The 23755-nt window shown below is 41.2% G+C and overlaps 1 protein-coding gene across 6 annotated transcripts in view; it reads left to right on the top strand.

The window, feature by feature from the left end:
• The window catches only part of EML4 (EMAP like 4), a 261579-nt gene that overhangs the window by 214387 nt on the left and 23437 nt on the right, over window positions 1-23755 (top strand). For all 6 annotated transcript variants that reach the window (XM_034764478.1, XM_034764479.1, XM_034764481.1 and 3 more), the window contains 6 exons: window positions 1620-1771; window positions 6239-6364; window positions 6515-6646; window positions 7625-7692; window positions 17630-17718; window positions 22464-22561. In XM_034764478.1, the coding sequence (XP_034620369.1) occupies window positions 1620-1771; window positions 6239-6364; window positions 6515-6646; window positions 7625-7692; window positions 17630-17718; window positions 22464-22561 (665 nt within the window). The remainder of the gene's footprint in view (window positions 1-1619; window positions 1772-6238; window positions 6365-6514; window positions 6647-7624; window positions 7693-17629; window positions 17719-22463; window positions 22562-23755) is intronic.

The following is a 23755-nucleotide window of genomic DNA, read 5'->3' as shown; positions in this document are numbered from 1 at the left end:
TTAACTTGCGCCCTACAGACAGTTAAGTAAAGTTGATATCCTCTGCTTTTCTTAGTTTTGAAGAAAGTATTTGAAGCTCTAGAAACTTGCCTTTTTATATTACTTCATATAGCAAGTGGCAATTCCCATCTATTTGAGCATCTGTGCTCAAAATATAGTCTGAGTAAATATAATCGCACAATAACTGCCAACTATATACAAGACCATTTTTTCTTGTTTTTTGTATTTTGAAAATATTTTTGTGAGAAAAGTGTTCACATCGGTAATTGAAAGGCTTCATAGCATTTTCAACTGCATCATAGGGTCAAATTAATCAGGAAAAATCAACTGGGCCTACAAAGTTCCAAATACTGCTATATATCTTGCACAGTCCCCTCTTGCAGACATCTAGAAAACGTGCCCATTTTGCACTGACCCATATGGAACAATTTGAAATTGGCAGATATGCTCTTTGTGGCTCATGTGCCTTGCCTAGCCTTCAGGCTAAGGGTTTATTTTAAGAAGTGCTCACATAAGAGTATGTTATATATGTGTGCATAAGGAAACATCATATAACAACAGACATTTAAGAAAACCCAGTTCTTCAGAAGTGAGAATTAACCTCTTCTGGAGGTTAGCATCTAGTGATTAGAGGATGGGACTAGAGATTGGGAGTTCTGGATCTTATCCTAGTTGTGCCGCTGAGCGACCTTAAGTCACTCAGGTCATCATTTTCAAACTTGTGTGCCTAAAGTTAAAACTATATTTAGGAATATTTTCAAAAAGTGGTCTAAATAAAGTGGGAACTGTGGGTGACCAGCATCTCTGAAAATCAGCCCAACTTCGTTTACGTGTTTGATTTTAGGAATCAAAGTTTGAAAATGTTAACCTTTGTATCTCATTTTCCCCCTTTTGCAAAGTAATTCCTTACCTCCCACTGAATATATAAGCATTATGGAATGCTACTAAACATTGGCCAAAGTTTTCAAACTTAGGTGCTTGATGTTAGGCTCCTAATCTATATATTTAGACACATAATTAGCAATGGCCTAATTTTCCAAGATGCCAAATGCCAATAAATCCCGTGGGTGCTCAGTACCTTTGAAAATCAGTCCCAGATTTAGCAGGGTACTTATGCCCACTTCACATGACATATATCAATATCAAAGTGGCTCTTGATTCAGTCTTTAGGTCAGCACTTTGGTTCGCACAGAAAGGATTTGGTGTTCCAAATATTCTGCTGAATCTGGTGCATGATCTTCATACCAGTGAGAGAGTGCACGTAGGTCCACAGCTTTTGCCATGTTTCTGCACAACCTCAGTTGTGCAGCAGGAATGCATTCTTGCCCGAGTACTATTCTGTTGAGCTTTCGATTGGATATTTGGATTTTCCATCCCACAAAATACCTCACAAAATAATCATACAGGTGAGCAGAGCAGATCTTTGTTTTGTCTTCTAGTTTTCTGTAAAAAAACACTACCACCTTTTGTTTGTAATACTCATTGGAACAGCCTCAAACACGCAATAACATTTCTTATTGTACAGTGCCACTTAGTTCTTGTTCCAAAATGCAAAGTTTTGTGAAACTGAAAAACTGAAAAAAAAGAGTGGCATTCATTATATTTTTTCATGATTGTAGGTGTATATCAAATAAGTAGACAAATCAAAGCTCACGATGGCAGCGTGTTCACACTATGTCAAATGAGGAATGGAATGCTGCTAACTGGAGGTGGGAAAGACAGAAAAATCATTCTGTGGGATCATGATCTGAACCCTGAAAGGGAAATAGAGGTAAGAGAGGAAGCACAACCCCTTCCCCCTCTCCCCACCCCCACACACTTACGTCAAGAAACTGTACATAAGGAAAAAATCAGTAAGTCATCAGAGTCTGGGATTACAGTATTTCATTACTTTTTTAAATTATTTTTTGCTGTTTTCCATTTATAAATCCAGTAGTTAATTTAAATATACATATATATATATATATATATATATATATATATATATAAATAAAAAGATATTAAGTCTCAATGTAGCTTTGTATTAACTATAAATGAGGTTCAGATACTAATCAGGAAGGAATGATCAGAAAATTCCAGTTTCTTCTTCTCTGAGCCCTTCTTGGCTAGATTTTACTCATCCCTTTAACAAAAAAAGATGTTATTTAGCAACACCTATCTTCCAGTATCCCCACAACAAAATTTCCTCTTTAGAGAGAAAAATATGGTTCTCGTCAAAAGCAAAGTAACTGAGATGTAATCTCATCACATTTTCCTGTACACTGTCAGATAGCTACTGTCCTTTACAATTGATAGATTGCTTACAGAATGCACAAGAATATTCTGTACCTAAGAAATAACGATTGGTGTGAGGAGGTTGTTTTAACATCATAGTTACTTTAACAGTCATCTGCTTGATCAAAATTATTTACCACCATTTCAAAGTATGGTATCTGTACACAATTTTGGTACATAGCAAATCCAAACAAATTGTGATTACTTCTCTAAAATAAAAATTACACGTTGTGATATTTTAAAGCAGCTGTAACAGCCTGCCACTGGTACACTATAGTGACAAAGGTACAAGGAATAGTTTATCCCTTTTAGAAATTCTTTATAATACTACTTTGAATTGTATTTTCTATTTAACCCAGTATCAGCTTATCACAATGATGAATTCACAGCATTTTGGGTAACTAAATGTAGTAGTTAAGCAAATGAATCCCCACAATCTTTTTTTAAAGAACTGCCTTGAAGCTAATTAATAAGTGTATCTAATAAGTAAACACCAACTGAGAGAGAAATATCTGTTACACTTGGTAAACAGTAATTTGAGCAATATTGATCATCATCTCCACATTCCCTTTGCTTATGTGCCATGTACTCTGTACATAGTAATTATTTTGTGTTGAAAAATCCTGCCAGTACTGTGAATAAATAACTTTCATAGTGACGATTATTTTACTTTTATGGCTATTGTTCAGATTAATAATTAAACAGAAAAGGAGCACTCAGAATAGGACAACATATAGTAAAATGGAACAGCATTGTGTAATACAGTTTAAACATACAATAAATAAAAATTATTATAGGCTAAAGCAGTTGCTGACAGAGCTCATGAACATCCATCAAAATTTAATAAATTCTAGCATTTGCTAGAAACAACACAATTTTTCTTTCAGATTTTCAGTGTCTAGTATTTAAAAGTGCAAACATCATTAAAAGTGTGTGTATAATCCAGTGGTGGACAATGTGTGGGCCGTATGTGGCCCACCAAGGTAATCTGATTGCAAGCCGCAAGATATTTTGCTGACATTGACCGTTCACAGGCTCCGCCCCTCGGAGCTCCCAGTGGCCACAGTTTTCTGTTCCTGGCCAATGGGAGCTGTGGGGAGCGGCGCCTGCAGGCGAAGGGACCGCAGGGACATGCTGGCCGCCGCTTCCCACAGCTCCCATTGGCCCGGAACAGAGAACTGCGGCCACTGGGAGCTGCGGGGGATGGTGCCTGTGGACAGTCAATGTCAGCAAAACGTCTTACCGCCCACAGTCAGATTACCCTGATGGGCCACATGCAGGCCGCAGGCCACCGGTTGCCCACCACTGGTATAATCTCTACCTGCGTTTAGTCTTATGGAGCTGGCTCCTAAGTCATTAAAGCACTTTTGAAAATGTTACCACTCCTTTTTATTATCACCATGTATTTTTAGACAAATGAATATACATTTTCTCCCTATTCTGGAAGTAGCTTTTTTGAGCATGCTAGATTCTAATGGATCTTGACATTAATAGCTATTTTTTTTAAATTAAACCATAGCTTATTTATAACGTTATGACACTTATATACTAATACCCTGATTTTTTTTTTTCAAAGATGCTGAGCACTCTCAACTCCCATTGACTTCCTTGGGTATCTGTGGGCATTGTGTGTCTCTGTATCAGACCATAAAGTGACAGATGTATTAGAAATGCCCAAAGGATTGCCTTTTTTTAAAGAGGGGTATATGTGTGTATATGAATAGATAGACACACAATAACTTAAAAAGTTGAAATAAGAATTAATCAGCCTTATGTGTCTGTATCGGGGCTGAACTAAATTATAAAGACCTGTTTGCTCAGAAGATTTTGCAAAAGCATAAATTACTGAGCTGTCCCAGTTCACATTTAACTTTTTCCACAAAGTTCATATGTTGAGTTAACTGCCTTTATTTATCAAAGCAAAATGCACATTACGGCACTGATCCTGCAAACTGTTACTGAACTTTATTTAATTTTACACACATCACTGAGATCAATGGGACTATTGACATGCATAAAGTTAAGCACCCACCTAAGTGTTTTCAGGGATCTTATATATATTCTTGGGTGAGAAAGTGGGGAAATGTATTTACAGAATGATGTATATAGCATTGATGTGGGGTCAAGTCCTTGTGTATGTGCCTGACCTGAGTGAATAAATGGGCTGGGGTTAGGGTGATTCTTGACATCAGTCAGGGGAAGGCCGGGTGGGGTGGGGGAAATAGTCTCTTCCAGCAAAATACAGCTCCTACAGCAGCCTCATGGGTAAATTTCAGATTAAGTAGCGTACATACAGCTAGCGAGCACCAGTTGAGAGGTATGTCTTTTCGAAAGCTGGTGGAAGACAATTGTCTTACAGTGCTCCATCAGCAAGTGAAGACTCTGGGTATGTCTACACAGCAGCTGGCAGGTCTTATTCCCAATGTGGGTAAGTGTACACGTACTAGGTCTGTTTAAACTAGTGCCTAAAAATAGCAGTGTGGCCACAGCAGCACGGGCAACAGTTTGGGCTAGCTGCCTGAGTACCAACCTGCCTGACCCCCTTGGTATGTACCTGGGCGGCTCAGCCAAACTGCTGTTTGTAGGCATTTGTTTGAGCAGAGCTAGCTCATGTATGTCTACCTGAGCTGGGAATTACACCTCTCAGATGCCGTATAGATATAGCATTAGGTATGAATGCCAGATCCTCATACGGGGTATCATCAAACAGTTACAATCCATATTCAATGGGGACCACATCCTGAAAAATCTTTTCTGAACCCTTTCTGGCCTTCAAACATTCCCTCCCGCGCCTCTCCCAGCACATCGTCAGAAGCAAGCTCCCCACACACCAAGTCAAAGCAGCACCTGACACTGTCTGAACAATAGATGCAAAACCCATAGACATTATCTTCATTGCTATGATGATCAGACCCCCCACCCCATGACACATCTTTCAAGATCTATGGTCTACACATACCTTTCGTGTGTGGTGTACCTCATCCAGTGCACTAATTGCCCCAATAGCAACTATGTGGGTTAAATCAGACAATCACTATGCTCTCTTGAATGAATTCACACAGAAAAATGATAGAAGACAAAGCCACCACATCACCTGTGGGTGAACACTTTTCACAAAGCGATCACTCTATATCTGACCTCTCGGTCCTCATCCTCAAAGAAAACCTGCACAGCACTTTCAAAAGATGAGCCTGGGACCTTAAATTCATAATGTTGCTAGAAACTAAAAATCATGGACTAAATAGAGACACTGGAAGTATGGCTTGTTTCACCAATCTATAACCGACTTACCCCCCCACACACACTTTTTTGTCTTTTTTCTCTCCAGACTGGAGAGATGTTAACAGCCACTTTACCTTGAATGCACTCTGGAAATATGTGTTATGCTAAACAATCTATTCCACCCTGTATTTAGCTGTGAGCTCTGAGTACATTTCCCAGATCTGACGAAGAGCTCTGTGTGGCTTGAAAGCTTGTCTCTCTCACCAACAGAAGTTGGTCCAATAAAAGATATTACCTCCCCCACCTTGGCTATCTAATGACCCCTCCACTAACATTCCCACACTTTCAGGTTTTGAGAGGGTGGAATGAACAATCTCTTCTTCCTGGCTTCTTTTGGTGCTGTTCCTTAAAGCAGACATTAATAGTTTCATTAAATGTTGTGGTGTCTGTGTTCCCAAACCTGTGTGATGGCAGGTCCTTTTAATTATTTCTAGTGAGACAATGCAGAGGTGTATAAAATGGAACTGCAGTTAAGTTTGTGAGTGATCGGATTAGACTGTGTGAACTCAGCTGCTGACTATGGTCAATATCCTGATGTCAAATAGGTTGGATTATTCCATTTTAATTGGAAACTGCATCTCCTGTTGATTATTGTTTCACGATACACTACAGTAAGTGTGTCCTTCAAAGATGAAAATTGGTACGTGTTAAGATTTGCCTTTACAGAAATTTGTTTTCCTAGGTTCCTGATCAGTACGGGACAATCAGAGCAGTAGCAGAAGGAAAAGCAGATCAGTTTTTAGTTGGCACTTCACGAAACTTTATTTTGCGGGGAACATTTAATGATGGTTTCCAAGTAGAGGTACAGGTGAGCACAATATTTTTCTTATGGCAAATTCAAACTTTTCCTCTGGTATGTTTTTTCTCTCAAGACCTAAATCAAGAGACTTTGTGGGAGGCAGGGTTACTGGTGTATGTCTTGGAACTATATTAAGTAAATAATGTGTTTCCTTTTCAGGGTCATACAGATGAACTCTGGGGTCTGGCAACACATCCCTTCAAAGATTTGTTGTTAACATGTGCTCAAGATAGGCAAGTTTGTATGTGGAACTCTGTGGACCACACACTAGAATGGACCAGGCTGCTAGATGTACGTGAGCTTTCTTCTAATGGCATTGAGTTTAAAAATAACAATCAGAGGGAAAGTACTGAAAATGAATTTCAGAAGCATTTGAAATTAACATATGTAGCTTATCCTCCACAAACAGGCAAAATGTGGGAAACTGTAGCATTAAAATGGCTAGCTGGAAGGTGTCCTGCCTCTGGAAAATATAAATATGGGTTCAAGTAACTCAGTAGTATCTAGCACCTTGGCTAATTTTAACAGTGAACTGTCAAGTGCTAAGGAAATTTAACTTGGGGACGTGTGTGGAAACATCTCCTCCCCCCAAAACACACACTCAAAGAAACTGGGAAGGTGGGCGTTTGTATAATACTTGCATGAGCAAAGCTGTGAATGATGTGCTTAACTGAAGCTTTATTTTTCTTGTCTTGTCCTTTTTTTTTTTTTTAAGTCAGTTCAAAGCTTTCTTGAATAGAACAAAATTATGTAAAATATTCTATTCTTGTAAAAGTCTCCATCAGACCATTAAAAATAACAAACTTAATAAGCATTGTTCTACATTATACAATGACATTACTTAGTGATGGGAACCAGACTCTGCTCATGAACCCAATTTTTTTTTTTCATGAATAATCTTTGTACAGTCCGAACAAGAACTTTGAAAAAATTCAGAGTTTGGAATGCTCTGCTTTAGGAGTTTTCCCTTTTTTCTATATTTGTACATAATATACTGATTTATCTTTTCATATTACCCAGGTGATTGTAAGTTTTGTGGCAGAAACTTTGTCTTGTTGTTTGCCTGAAAGTCATGTGGCAATATATAACAAATAAATACCGTAATAATCAAAAGTGTGCTGTGAGTTAGACCTGGCCTTTCAGAATTGACTCCACTTTCCTTGTTTTGTTAGCTAATGTGAGACCTTTTAACATTGCTTAAATGTAAGGGAGGTTGTGAATATTAAAACATTTGATATTAAATCATATAACTACACCTTTCTCTTGCAGGAACCAGGACACTGTGCTGATTTCCATCCAAGCGGAACAGTGGTAGCAATAGGAACACACTCAGGAAGGTAAATATATTTTGGTTTTGTTATGATGAAGGAAAGGAAGAGGGATGATGTTCTTGAAGTGTAAAAGTGACCTGTAAAGGAATTTTAAATATTGTGTTTTAGGCCCTTTTTTCCTTCCTTATTGTGTGTGAAGCTGGCCATCTTGAATGGTGGTGGTTAGGGTGGAGGAGAGGTTAAGTTTTTTCAGATTTTTTTTATTACCTTTAAAATATTTGAATTGTCAAGCCTGATATTTCCTGGCATTGAGAAGCAGTTCTTGGGAGATGTGGAGGATGAGTGTTGTGAGCTGCGATACCTTAATTGAAAAGATGAAATGTTGAAACTAAGACATCCTTTTCCCCTAATTTCACTTAGACATGGGAATGAATTGGTCACTAAAGAAAAAAATATTGAACAGCCTGCCTAAAAAATCTCTTCCTTCCACATTTGCTCATCTTTCACTCTCTTGTGACAGAGAGAGCTAGAGCCATTACAACTCTTAGGCATTCTTGAGGTCTACCTTAAACTTTGAACAAGAGTCCGATTGGATTGTCAAGCTGTGTAGTTTGGTGTTCACTGATTTATTTATTTTTTAAGTACCCTTCCCTGGTGCTGGTCTTCCAGGAAATCACGTCCACTATAACATTACTTGGTCCTATTGATGGTTAGAATCCTAATACCTGAAGAACAATATGAACTTTCTTCCTCCTCCTTCTTCTTTTCCCTTCCTCAGTCAGAGATGGTGCATTGTTATCAACCGTGACATATTGTCAGACTTCTGGAATGGGTTTTCCCCTTCTCATTGCCCATCAGTCAGTATTTTCAGCATCTTTTCTCCATTCAGACTATCTCTATGTCACCAGCTGCATGTATTGTTACCTGCTAATTTAAATACTCTCTTCATGTCCAATCAGAATCCTGTTCATCAGATTGGAGAAAATTGATACTTTCATTCGTACCTCAGTTTTCTGCAGCTGCACAGCTGAAAAAGTACAGATCCTGGTGATAGGAAATCCTGCTGAAAAATATATTTTCAAGTAATGTACAGACCACCATTCCATAGATTCTCTTGGGCTGGCAAGATTATTATTCAAGGGGAAATAAAGCACCATGTTGCTATTCATGTACTGCGCTTTGAGCACCATTGATCTAACCATTCAAAAGCTGAACAAAACGGATCGAGCTTTCTTTAGAGGATCCAGACCTCTTTGAAAGCTACCAAGGACCTCATGAGAAAACTAAAAGGCAGAGACGACATACTGATCCAGATCCTCAGCTGAACTACATAAGAGTAGCTTCACGGAAGTCAACAAAGCTACATCGATTTGCACCAGCTGAGGATCTGGCCCCTGTGTTTAGCTACAGGAAGCTTTATCTATTTGCCTGTTCATTGACAAAACTTGTAAGTTTTTATAGCCCATTACTAGACATTCATTGGCGTATCTTGCATCTACCAGATAGTTTTATGGAAATATGCAGACATTATAGCAAAAGATAATGTCCAGGGCCGGTGCAACCAGTAGGCGAACTAAGCGGCCGCCTAGGGCGCCTAGTAGTTGAGGGCTCTTAAAATCCCGCTCAGGCGAGGAGGTGGAGTGGAGGTGAGCTGGGGCGGGGGGGGCGCAGGGAGGGCTGCCCGCAGTAACGGGGGGGGGCGCACAGGGGAACCACTCCCCGCCCCAGATCACCTCCACTCTGCCTCCTCTGCTGAGCACACAGCCCCCACTCTAAGTCTCCTCCAATCGGCGCCGCAAGCCTGGGAGGAAAGAGCATTAGAGCGGCGCCGGCATTCTCAGCGGAGGAGGCGGGGCGGGCTCCCTGGGCAGGGTTAGCTGCAGAAGGGGGGGGTAGCTGTGCTACCCTCTCTCTGTATCTTACTTTATTTCTGTTGACTCATAATTTCGCCAGTAATCCTGTGAGTCTACTGAGGTAAATTGCCAGCAATCATGTACTGTGCCATGGGTGCCCCACCTGGTGGAGTTCATTTTAATTCTCTAGCTGTGGAGCTGTTCTCCATCTTCTTTTTCCAAGAGCGGTATTTTGTTCTTTTCTTTTCCAACAGAGAAAAACCTTGTGTCTGGAGAAAGGAAATTCGTTTCAAGTGTTTGGGGGCAGGACCTAGAGAATAAAAATGCCACAGTATGTGCAAGGTGCTTCCATCAGTTCATAAACAAGTTAGGCATGATATCTGCAGTAACAAGTGGGAGAAATCCTCGGTGAAAATCAGCAAAGGCTAAAGACCTACGGTTTTGTCTATGTCTCAGGAATATTTGTCTGTTGTTTTAATCTGGTCTACAGATCAGAAGTCTAAGAGTTCACTTGGCAGACAATCCTCGCATTTCACAGCCCAGTAGAACTTTACAGGGCTGGCTACCATCTGCTTGCTGCATACATTCATTTGGAAATGAGACCCCCTCCGAGAACTTGTAGTCCTAAGGTAGAACCCAGCTGTATTTGGTAGAATGGAAACACATTTCATGGAGACTGACTCTCTCACTGGCAATTACTGTACATTCACTGCTAGACTGGGAGAGCTATGGTAGTGTGTCTATGACTAAAGCTTGTGGAAGTACAATGAACTAACTAAATTAGGTCTGACCAATGCTTTCCTCCTAAATTCATAGTTTGTCATACTGCACTGACTAGTATTACAGTTTGGTGCTAATAATCTCGTCTGCTGTTTGCATCATGATTGTACCTCACTCTGAAGAAGAAAAAGATTCCAGAGAAATAGGCAGCATATTACATAAGAGTATCTCTGGTGCCAGATGAAGTTGAATGTATTAAAGGTACACAAGATGTGCATTGCAGCCTCCTTTCTCTACACTTTCAGTAAATTAGATTTTGTGCACCGCTTTTGTTAGATGTGTGTTTCTAGTAGTGCAATTTGATGTAACCCTCTTCGAAATAGGAGTAAATCAAAGCACACTAGAGAACTTATGGTGTGTGGCAGCAGGGCCACATGGACACTTAGTGCATTGCAGTCTAATACAAAATAAATTTATACACCCGGCTTGCGGCGCACACTAGCTGTTCGTCTAGAAAAGCCATGAGGCTTTTATGGTATTTGAAGTTTTAAGTAATTGACATTAACTAGATGGCACTCAGGCCTCAAGATTTGATGTTTTGGGATATGGCAGGGTAGTAAAACATTTTGATGGGACTAATACAGATGCTTTCAGGATCAAACAACTTTACTAAGAACTGGTCCTGGGCCATTGTTTAGAAAGATGTTTTAATTCCCAAATCCCAGCACGACTGCCCATCTGAATCTAGCAGCCACCTCCCTAAACACTGTCACCCACCTGTCCTCTAATATTACCCAGTAAGAACATTCACCAGCATTCAGAGCCAGCAATCTAGTGCATGTCCCTCAGCACTTGGGAGAGTTTAGTAAGGAGGTTGCCTGTCTGCCTGCCTTAGGGTATGTCTATACTTACCTCCGGGTTCGGCGGTAAGCAATCGATCTTCTGGGATCGATTTATCGCGTCTTGTCTAGACGCGATAAATCGATCCCGGAAGTGCTCGCCGTCGACACCGGTACTCCTGCTCGGCGAGAGGAGTACACGGAGACGACGATGGAGCCTGCCTGCCGCGTGTGGACCCGCGGTAAGTACCTTGTAGTTCGAACTAAGATACTTCGACTTCAGCTTCGTTATTCACGTAGCTGAAGTTGCGTATCTTAGTTCGAACTGGGGGGTTAGTGTGGACCAGCCCTTAGTAAAGAAATAGGTTTGCTCTGGCTCATTCTTGTAAGTCAGTTCTTGCCCTGTGATCCAGCATCCTGCCTCTTTTTATTAAAAAAGGAAATGAACTCGCCTTCTCTTTCTATGTCAGACAATTAGATTAGGTTTCTCATTGCAGTGCACATGCTAGAAGTGCCCTGTAGGAGAGACACTTGTAAAGTGAGGCCTTCCTCTTCTATTTTATTGCTCACACAGGAAGAGGTGTAGCAGCCATCTGGACTGAAACAAAGAAGAGGCCTGATTCACTATTGGTTTTGGTAGAGTTACACCAGCATAAAACTGGAGTAATGTGATGTTGAATCAGCCCCAAGGAATCTAGTGCGAAGTGTTTCAGACTAATGTATTTATTTATCATGAAAATATGCTAATTCTCAACCCACTGAAGACTGCCGTTGTATATCTCATGTTCCTGTGGCCTTCCATCAGCGTGTATCATATAGCAGAGTTACTATCAGGAGTCGCTCTTTCTCTCTCATTGGAGACAAGGGCACAGTTTTCTCCCTCCCTGTTAACAAATGTCCCTTTCCCTACCTCAGCTGTCACACGAGTGTAGGAAAGTAGCATTTTGAGTTAATCCTGTGGCAAGAGCAGGCAAGGGGGTGGGAATGAAATTCAGTACCAGAGCAGCAATTTGAAATATCTGATTCACCAAGTTACCCTGAAAAATCTGTGTACAGCTCGTAAGTAAGCAGAGTTGGCTTTTTGCATTATATTAGAGTGATATTCTTGAGCGTGGTTTCTACTGCTGTCTAATGAAAACTTTTTAAGCCATTTTTCCACCAGTTCCATCCATCTTACATACAGAGCATTCAACAGGCTGTGGCATATTGAGCTGTTTTGTTATTTTCAGGTGGTCCCGTAATGACAAATTGATTTAAAACTATTTGGACTAAGCCATTTTCCAGATACTTGGGTTTCAGACTCTGGATTAATAAAATGGAATTGATGTTTCTTCTGTCAAATTTAATTGTGTGTACTGTTGATCCAGGAATTTATTTTAAGTTCTTTTAAGTTTCTTTTGGAATGCCCTGTATTAATTTCTATAATATATAATATGAAAATGATGGACTAGATATGTCTCTGAATAAATTTGTTCCATTTTATTTATACAGTATGTAATGTGTATGTAACTGTATATTATGTTAAATGAAAAAAATTACCTTTAGTGCAATGTTATAGTTGTGAGATTGACTTCAAATGTCAGAAAAATTACAGAAGTGAAAGTTATCTCAAAATTAACTTAACCAGGTGGCACATCTTATATTTTTATGCTATCATCGGCGATCCCTCGAGATTGAGGATGATCTCTTTCACAGACTTTATTTTTTCATGGGTCCTTTGGTGACTGAGGAGTCCGATTCTTGAGTCACAGGCTCACTGGCAGACATTGAAGGTGGTGTTGGAAGACAGGGTAGGGCCACGATTGCTGTGTGACAGTTGTCTTTCCTTTCTTTTCTGGCGTTTTTCTGCAACCAGGCCAAGACGATTTTCCTCAAATGTCGACGCTCCCTCTCTGACAAGTCTTTGCCAGTTATCCCTATTCTGGGCTGCTGTCTCCCAGTGTGTGGTGTTGATGCCACATCTCTTGATGTTTATCTTTAGTCTTTAAAATGTTACTTTTGGCCTCTGTGTTTCCTTTCTCCTTTGGTGAGTTGGGCGTATAGTAGTTGTTTTGGTAAGTGTACATTAGGCATGCACACACAGTGCCCGCTCCACCTCAGCTGGTGCTGGATAATCAGAGCCTCAACACCAAAGATGTTGGCCTCTGTGAGGACACTGACATTAGTGCGATGACCCTCCTACTTTATGTTGAGGATCTTCTGAAGAAAGTGCTGGTGCTGGCATTCCAGGTTTTTCAGGTGTTTTCTGTAGGTCACTCAAGTCTCACAGCCATAGAGGAGAGCTGGGATTACTACCGCTTTATAAACTAAAAGTCTAGTATGTGTTCTGATGTTGTGATTGTTGAACACCGAGTGAGACAGTCTGCCAAAGGCAAGGCTGGCACAATGAATTCTGTGCTGAATCTCGACGTCTGTTCTACCCTCTGTGATAGATGGCTGCCAAGATAGGCAAAGTATTCTGCATTTTCCAGTTCTTCTTTGTCAATATAGATCTTCCTTGCTGGGTCTGATGATTGACCAGGGACTGGCTGGTGGAGAACTTTTGTTTTGCCGATGTTCAGAGTTAGCGATAGGCTTTTGTAAGCTTCAGAGAAGCAATTAAGGGCTGTTTGTAGATCCTCCTTTGAGTGTGCAACTACAGTACAATCATCTGCGTACTGGCGTTCTGTTATTGTTGCTGATATTACTTTAGTTCTGGCATGGATACAAGAAAGGTTGACGAGGTTGCCGTCAGACCGATATTGGATGCCAGTGTCCTGTGGTAGATGGTCTTGGGTTAATGTTTTCACAGTTGCTTAGAAAATGGAGAAAAGGGTGGGTGCCAGCACACAGCCTTGTTTTACGCCAGTTTGGATGACAAAGGGCTCAGAGGTAGAGCCACCTCACAGGATGGAGGCAGTCATCTGGTCGTGGAGGAGTTTTACAATGGTGATACATTTGCTTGGGCAGCCAAATTTTGACATGATTTTCCACAGAGCCTTGTGGTTGACAGAGTCAGGCTTTGGTCAGATCGATAAAGGTCACATACAGCTCCTAATGTTGTTCTTGACATTCTTCCTGGATCTGCCTGGCTGGAAAATCATGTCAGTTGTGCCTTGTGATGGTCTGAAGCCACACTGGGACTCTGGAAATACTACTACTGCAAGAGGCAGCAGGCGATTCAGTAAGATTCTAGCAAGAATCTTCCCAGAGATGGAGAGGAGGGCAATGAGTTGATAGTTGCCACAGTTGGTCCTGTCTCCCTTTTGAAAATGGTGACAACGTTAGCATTATGTAAGTCAGCAGGGATTTCTTCGGTGCGCTAGATTTTGAGGAGCAGCAAGTGAAGCTAGTGTTTCTCCCCCCACTCTCAGTACTTCAGCTGGTATGCCATCAGGACCTGGTGCTTTGTTTGTTTAATTGCTTTGCAGACCTCCTCAGGTGTTGGTGGGTTGGCAAGAGTTTTCCAGATTGGGTGCTGAGGGATGAAGTCAATGGTGTCGTCCGTCACAATCGATTCTCAATTTAGAAGCTTTTGGTAGTGTTCCTTCCAGTTCTCTTTGATGGATTCGTTATCTTTAAGAAGGGGACTACCATCTTCGGATCTCAGAGATGTGAGGCCACTGAGCTTTGTCCATACAGAGTCTTTGTCTCACAAAAAAGCTCCGCTTATCATGTCTGTCAGCGAATGTTTGGATTTCTTTTGTTTTGTCCTCCCATCATTTGTTTTTGATTTCTTGGATTCTCCTTTGAATTTCAGCTTTGAGCTGATGGAAAGAGCTCTGCTTCTGACTGGATAGTGGTTGGTTTTGCCAGTCACAGAAAATTTTTCTCTTCTGGTCCAAAATGGCTGTAATCTCAATGTTGTTGTTGTCAAACCAGTCCTGATGGCAGCAGGTAGCAAGACCAATGCATTCCTCGCAAACTTCATGGATGGTCTGTTTTAAGGCTTCCCTGTCCTCTTTGACACTTGTGTTGTCATTTCCAAGTGGTGAGTTTTTCACTGAGGAGCGTTCGGAAGTTCTCTTGGTGCACTGAGGATTGAAGTCTTTGGATGTTGTATTGCCATCTGTGTGATTTGGATTGCTTTCTATGTTTCGGTGCAATCCTGATGGACATGACTGACCTCACCAGGTAGTGGTCAGTTCAGCAGTCCTCGGCTTCTCTCATGATATGGGTGATTTGGGCATCTCTTAGATCCTGTGTTCTTATAATGACATAGTCTAGGAAGTGCCACTATTTTGAGTGGGGATGTTGCCAAGTTGTTTTGTACTTGTTGCTTTGTCTGAAGATTGTATTTGTGATCACAAGGTCGTGCTCTGCACATTTGCTGAGTAGAAGGATGCCATTGGAATTGGTCTTGCCCACTCCTTCCATCCCAATAGTGCTATTCCATACATTAGAATCTCGGCCAACTCTTGCCTTAAAGTCCCCTAAAAGGATTATCTTATCCGTTTTTGGAATGAATGACAAAATTTTATCAGTGTATAAGGATTCTTTCTGTTCTTCAGCATCAAGAGTTGGTGCATATGCACTGATGATAGTGGCAAATGACTTATTGACCAATTGGATGCAGAGGGTCATAAAGGTGCTCATTGATGTCAACGGGGAGCTCAGTGAGGTGGTTGACTAGAAGATTTTTTATTGCAAACCCAACACCGTGTATTCGCCTGTTGCTTGCTGGTTTTCTTTTCCAGAAGAAAATGTAACCATCGCCCTCTTCCCTCAAGTGGCCTTCATCTGCACGTCTTGTTTCGCTGAGAGCAGCGATGTCGATGTTGTACCTCGAGAGTTCTCGGGCAGCAATTGCTTGTTCTGCGTTTGGGTCTTTCACCTTTTGATTCGTCTAGTAGGGTACGGACATTCCAAGTTGTAAGAAACACTTTTGTTTTTCCACCACATTGGGAGCGATCCCTCTGGATGCGGTTATCCAGTCAGGTATGGTGGGATAGCCCATGTTTGGGGTACCTTTTCTAGCCCCTTCTCCGTATGAGGTGAGCAGAGGGGTTCCTAAAAAGGCCTGCTCAGTCATGACCGCTGCTGCTGAAAATGGTCCCCTACCCAGTCCAGGGGCACATGATGACCATCTTGAGATCACTGCCTGCATGTAGGTCTCTGACTAGGGACTCCTGGTGATCACTTCACCTATTCTCTTCGCCGCTCACCCATCACCTCAGGATTTTTATGGGGAGGGGGAGGGAAAAAGTTCTTCATGTGAAAGAAGCCTGCATGTGAATAGTTTAATGTGGGGGAGCTGATGTGCGCCAGCTACTACACACATCTTGGTGGAAGAGGCATCTGTGTTCAGTGGCAAGGAAGTCCAAGACAACCGGGGGTTTCTACTCCATTGCAGCCTTCGTCCGCCTTTGCAGCCATTGAGAGGTGATCCTGCTTCATCAGCCTATTCTGCCATTGAGGTCTTATGCGGGGTTGTGTTGGTCTGGGGTGCACTTTGGTACATAGCCTTCGACCTTACCACCATGGGTGACCCTACTAGGAGTACGGGAGTCCAGATGGCATCGCTCTTAGGGTCTTAAGCAAGCTTCTCCACCATGTCAAAGTGGCAGCCCTTCAGCCATTAGAACTGACTCTGCCGCTTGTGCTGCATGTGGAAGTCATGGCTGCTGCCTGCAGTACCAAGACATCCCTGTGAGGTCTGGAAGGGGTAGGGCCTATACCTGATATAGACCAATAGGAAATGACCACGCTTGCAGAACAAGGAGATAGCAAGGGAGGAATTGTGATTCAGAGATACCTCTCTCAATCACAGTGCCTCTTGAGACTACTAGAGTAGTGCAATTTATGCACTACCCCTTGCTCAGGGCTTGCCTACAGTCACAGTCTAGCCCTTGGTTAACAGGCCATTTACATTCCTGGCTGTAGACCTATTCATCTTGAAGTAAAACTTCTAAATTCCTTGAACCAACTACCTAGCTTCACACTGGCATACAGTGTGTACGTATTTAAGTGTGGAGCTGTAGATTTAATGACATTTCTCTACTGGGCATGCTCAGTACTGGAGCTGACCAGATTATTTACAGTAAATAATATATGTGGTGATATTTTACCTTTTTCTCTTTTGAAATCCTTTAATTGAATTCAGTTCAGGTTTGCAATGAAAATTCTCAAATTTATTCATTACTCCTAATTCTTTCTGAACTGCAGGTAGAGACCAAGGATGGAAAATTTCAGGCCCAAATGTGAATTTTTCAGAAAGTATGTGAAAATGTGAGATTATAATTGAAGCTGTTTTGCAACCTAAAATATAGTGAGCTCTAGCAGGGACCTGCTGTAGTCACATTGTATGTCCACCAGCATGTGTATCATTACATGATATGCTACATTACACGATATGCTAATAACTACTCTGTATTCAAGAATATATATAGTGGTCTTTTGGCATGCTTGTATATCTGTCACTGGAATATACATCACTTTGTAAACCCAGAAACCAAAGAGAAAATGTTTAATTAAAATAAGTTAATACGATACATTGAAAGGATAGCATGCTAATAAGCAGTGCGATAGAATGCAGTGATCATTCGTTTTTACTTTTTTTTTTTTTGTTTGTTTAAGTAGAAGTAACACTCACTAGAACTCTCTTCTTAACAGGTGGTTTGTTTTGGATGCAGAAACAAGAGACCTGGTTTCAATACACACTGATGGTAATGAACAGCTTTCAGTGATGCGCTACTCAGTAGGTAGGCAAATTTCCTGTGTATTCTGGGCACTTCATTGTAATTGCATGTTTTAATTCCAATAAAATAGGTGTTTTTCCTGCACTTCTCTGGAGCTGTTAAGTTATTAACGTGTTACACTCATCAAATTACCCTCCAATAATAAGGAACTGCAGAGCTTTTAAAAAAATTGCTTAAGATCATTAACAAAATATGTGTAAATTAACAATTACAGCTTCATTTGCATTTTGCCTGCTCTGGATTTCACAGTTTTATATTTGCTGTTCTATCTCTGCAAACATCACTGTTGCCTAACACGGCACCCCATTGTATAGGTGGTTGTGATGTGATGTCATCATTTCTTTCAGGGGAATTCAGTAACTCTAAACTGAATGTAAAGGTAAGGTAAATGAAGCAAGGAAAGCTTGATTTTAAGATGTATTTGTAACTTTTTAAGTGTGCCCGAATATTTTAAGATCTTAAACAGTTTTTATTGTAATTATTATTCACTTAAGTTTTAAAATGTATTAATACAAAAACAATACAGTTAAATTCAGGTGTCTCTCTCAAACTAAAGGCCATTTGCTATTAATTATTTGTGTAAGATTATGTGGAAAGGTATCCTCTTACTGAATAAAACCCAAGGTCATCATAGGAGAGTCTGACAAACAGGCAGTAGTTGAATCCTCTCTTCTGACTGGATGGAAGAGAAGTCTGACAAGCCTGTTTCATGTTTGCTGTTGTATAACGTGCCAGGTAAATTGGGCAAAACTTACCTCTACTGCTGCCCTATTTACCAACAACAGCATTTCATTTCAGAGCACTCACATTCATTGGTGCTACAGAAGAGTTTGATCATGTTCCCAGGCAGTGAAATGGTTAATAGTACCATGGACCTTTATTGTTATTAGAAAACAGCTTGTAATGTTTAAATACTGTGCTAAGGTGACTTTGTTGAAGATGTTGTGAAATTAGCCTCTGATTAGCATTGATTCATGTGTAATAACTTTACATTTTAAAAAAAATAAACTGTTCTTTGGAGATAATCTCCAGTGACTCACAAAACTCAGAACTTTAGGGGCTGCACGTTGTCAGCGTTATCAGAAGTCCAGTGCCAACCTGAGGATTCATTAGATAGCCTAGTTCCCTGTCCAATGGTAGCCCTGTTTATCCAAGACATAGTGGGAAGCAAACTCACTTACCCCATAATCACAACCACCATGAAAATTGGAAAGCAGTATAGTATATTTTATATTTAATGGAGATATCCTATCTCCTAGAACTGCAAGGGACCTTGAAAGGTCATTGAGTCCAGCCCCCTGCCTTCACTAGTAGGACCAAGTACTGATTTTGCCCCCAGATCCCTAAGTGGCCCCCTCAAGGATTGAACTCTCAACCCTGGGTTTAGCAGACCAATGCTCAAACCTCTGAGCTATCCCTCCCCGGTAAGTCTAATGTCTGTCCCAGGCAAATTAGTCAAAACAATAGTTAAGAATAAAATTGTCCAACACATAGAAAAACATAAACTGTTGAGCAATAGTCAACATGGTTTCTGTAAAGGGAAATCGTGTCTTACTAATCTATTAGAATTCTTTGAAGGGGTCAACAAACATGTGGACAAGGGGGATCCAGTGGACATAGTGTACTTAGATATTCAGAAAGCCTTTGACAAGGTCCCTCACCAAAGGCTCTTATGTAAATTAAACTGCCATGGGATAAAAGGGAAGGTCCTTTCATGGATTGAGAACTGGTTAAAAGACAGAGAACAAAGGGTAGGAATTAATGGTAAATTCTCAGAATGGAGAGGAGTAACTAGTGGTGGTCCCCAAGGGTCAGGCCTCAGACCGATCCTATTCAACTTATTCATAAATGATCTGGAGAAAGGGGTAAACAGTGAGGTGGCAAAGTTTGCAGATGATACTAAACTGCTCAAGATAGTTAAGACCAAAGCAGACTGTGAAGAACTTCAAAAAGATCTCACAAAACTAAGTGATTGGGCAACAAAATGGCAAATGAAATTTAATGTGGATAAATGTAAAGTAATGCACATTGGAAAAAATAACCCCAACTATACATACAATGTGATGGGGGCTAATTTAGCTACAACAAGTCAGGAAAAAGATCTTGGAGTCATCGTGGATAGTTCTCTGAAAATGTCCATGCAGTGTGCAGAGGCGGTCAAAAAAGCAAACCGGATGTTAGGAATCATTAAAAAGGGGATAGAGAATAAGACTGAGAATATATTATTGCCCTTATATAAATCGATGGTATGCCCTCATCTCGAATACTGCGTACAGCTGTGGTCTCCTCATCTCAAAAAAGATATACTGGCACTAGAAAAAGTTCAGAAAAGGGCAACTAAAATGATTAAGGGTTCGGAACGGATCCCATATGAGGAGAGATTAAAGAGGCTAGGACTCTTCAGCTTGGAAAAGAAGAGACTAAGGGGGGGATATGATAGAGGTATATAAAATCTACATGGACACACCCCCAGAACCCCGACCAGGGGTATTCTATCTGCTACCCAAGATCCATAAACCCGGAAACCCTGGACGCCCCATCATCTCAGGCATTGGTACTCTGACAGCAGGATTATCTGGCTATTTGGACACTCTCCTCAGACCCTATGCTACCAGCACTCCCAGCTATCTTCGAGACACCACCGACTTCCTGAGGAAACTACAGTGCATTGACGTTCTTCCTGAAAACACCATCCTGGCCACCATGGATGTAGAAGCACTTTATACCAATATTCCACATGAGGATGGACTACAAGCTGTCAGGAACAGTATCCCTGATGAGGCCACAGCAAGCCTGGTGGCTGAGCTTTGTGACTTTGTCCTCACCCACAACCACTTCAGATTTGGGGACAACTTATACCTTCAAGTCAGTGGCACTGCTATGGGTACCCGCATGGCCCCACAGTATGCCAACATTTTTATGGCTGACTTAGAACAACGCTTCCTCAGCTCTCGTCCCCTAGTGCCCCTCCTCTACTTGCGCTACATTGATGACATCTTCATCATATGGACCCACGGAAAGGAGGCCCTTGAAGAATTCCACCTGGACTTCAACAATTTCCACCCCACCATCAACCTCAGCCTGGACCAGTCCACACAAGAGATCCACTTCCTGGACACTACAGTACAAATAAGTGATGGTCACATAAACACCACCCTATACCGGAAACCTACTGACCGCTATACGTACCTACATGCCTCCAGCTTCCATCCAAGACACATCATACGATCCATTGTCTACAGCCAAGCCCTAAGATACAACCGAATTTGCTCCAACCCCTCAGACAGAGACAAACACCTACAAGATCTTTATCAAGCATTCGTAAAACTACAATACCCACCTGGGGAAGTGAGGAAACAGATTGACAGAGCAAGACGGGTACCCAGAAATCACCTACTACAGGACAGGCCCAACAAGGACAATAACAGAACACCACTGGCCATCACATACAGCCCCCAGCTAAAACCTCTCCAGCGCATTATCCACGACCTACAACCTATCCTGGAAAATGATCCCTCACTCTCACAGACCTTGGGAGGCAGGCCAGTCCTTGCTTACAGACAACCCCCCAACCTGAAGCAAATACTCACCAGCAACTACACACCACACCACAGAAACACCAACCCAGGAACCTATCCCTGTAGCAAACCTCGTTGCCTACTCTGTCCCCATATCTACTCTGGCAACAGCATCAGAGGACCCAACCACATCAGCCACACCATCAGGGGCTCATTCACCTGCACATCCACTAATGTCATATATGCCATCATGTGCCAGCAATGCCCCTCTGCCATGTACATTGGCCAAACCGGACAGTCCCTCCGCAAAAGAATAAATGGACACAAATCGGACATCAGGATGGTAACATACACAAGCCAGTAAGTGAACACTTCAATCTCCCTGGTCATTCTATCACAGATTTAAAAGTCACTGTCATTGAACAAAAAAACTTCAGAAACAGACTTCAAAGAGAAACAGCAGAACTAAAATTCATTTGCAAATTCAACACCATTAATCTGGGCTTGAATAGGGATTGGGAGTGGCTGGCTCACTACAGAAGCAGCTTTTCCTCTCCTGGAATTGACACCTCCTCATCTATTATTGGGAGTGGACTACATCCACCCTGATTGAATTGGCCTTGTCAACACTGGTTCGCCACTTGTGAAGTAACTCCCTGCTCTCCATGTGTCTGTATATAATGCCTGCATCTGTAGCTTTCACTCTATGCATCCGAAGAAGTGAGGTTTTTACTCACGAAAGCTTATGCCCAAATAAATCTGTTAGTCTTTAAGGTGCCACCAGACTCTTTGTTGTTCTTACCTGAGGAGGTTGTGAAGGCTAGGACTATAACAGAGTTTAAAAGAGAACTGGATAAATTCATGGTGGTTAAGTCCATTAATGGCTATTAGCCAGGACGGGTAAGGAATGGTGTCCCTAGCCTCTGTCTGTCAGAGGGTGGAGATGGATGGCAGGAGAGAGATCACTTGATCATTGCCTGTTAGGTTCACTCCCTCTGGGGCACCTGGCATTGGCCACTGTCGGTAGACAGGATACTGGGCTAGATGGACCTTTGGTCTGACATGGTACGGCCTTTCTTATGTTCATATGTTATAGTTAGTTACATGCCCTTGGGTTCTAGCTTATTCACAATTGTATGATTGATGATAATGCATTGGTATTAAATATAAACTCATTCCAGTTCAGAAAACAGTATGTTAACATTATTATCTTTTAAACTTCAATTGTAGATGGCACGTTACTTGCAGTAGGATCCCATGACAACTTCATTTACCTCTACATAGTGACAGAAAATGGACGGAAGTATAGCAGATATGGAAAGTGCACTGTAAGTTCTTATACAGCTGTGTATAATTATAGACTCTACCTTTTGGTAGCAATGTTTAACTTTTTTAGTGTTGGATCCATCTCTATAGATTAACAATAGTGACAATATCCTTTTTATTTTTGACAGTCAATATCTTTCACTGGTTTTAAATGTAAATATGATTTGTAACAAGAAATTATTAACAGATGAAGCCCATTGCCTATAGTGTCAGTTGCTTTTTAGACATGCCTCATTATTTTTTCTTTCAACTCAGAAGCTATCCATCTGATGCAAAAGCTATCTTGTGTTTATACAAAGAATGTCCTTCTTGGAGGTGTTGGAAGTTCAGCATTTGTTTCTTTTCTACTGATATAGTATCCCTGCCCTTTTATAAATCTCCTTGGCATGTCTTTGAGCAACATTTTTAGATAATGTAGTTAATGAGTTGCATTATTTCATAAAAATGCTATCAGTCTGATGATAAAGACCAGCTTTCATGCATACAATAACAGTGCACTGATAATATATAACTGTACATAAAACAGTATCTGTCTAGGATCAGGAGAATCAATTTGGAGATCTCTAACTATTATTCCTATTATAACATTTTAAAATAGGGAACTATTACTATCTAGGGATGAAATTCTAACCTGGTGTAAACAAGTGTAATACAATGCCATGAAGTTCACTGGAATCTCTCTAAACCTAGTCTGAATTTGTCCCTCAGTGCTGAATAGTCATCCACCATTTACAGACCCATAGAGTACAAAAGCAAAATATTATGAGTAAAAGACTGATCCTTACATTTGGTATATCCTAATTCTTCTTTGAGTAGATGCAGCCATGTATTCTGCTTCCTTCCTGCATAGGCGTGTGCATGCCTAGTGCACCAGAACCAGAGTACTTTGCCTAACAGTACCCGTAGAGGCAGCGCTCGTGCCCTGTGACCATAGACCGTCCCCTGGCCATATAAGGGTGGAGCCACCCCAATTCCCTGAGTTCCTTTTCACCTCCCATGGCTGGAATAGATGATCTGTGTGGTGTTTCTCACCTCAAGTTTTGAGCCTCAGTTCCTGAGAGAATTGTCTTGTATATAGTAGTTAGTAATACCTTAGGTTAAGTTTAGAGTTAGCTTAGTATTAATTAGAGCAGTTGGCTGCTGTGTGATGCCCTCACCAGGGTTCAAGCATTGTCTGTCATGTGTGGAGGGGCCAT

Source organism: Trachemys scripta, chromosome 3, assembly GCF_013100865.1.
Source record: "Trachemys scripta elegans isolate TJP31775 chromosome 3, CAS_Tse_1.0, whole genome shotgun sequence".
Lineage (NCBI taxonomy): Eukaryota > Metazoa > Chordata > Testudines > Emydidae > Trachemys > Trachemys scripta.
This window is presented reverse-complemented; position numbering and strand designations above follow the sequence as displayed.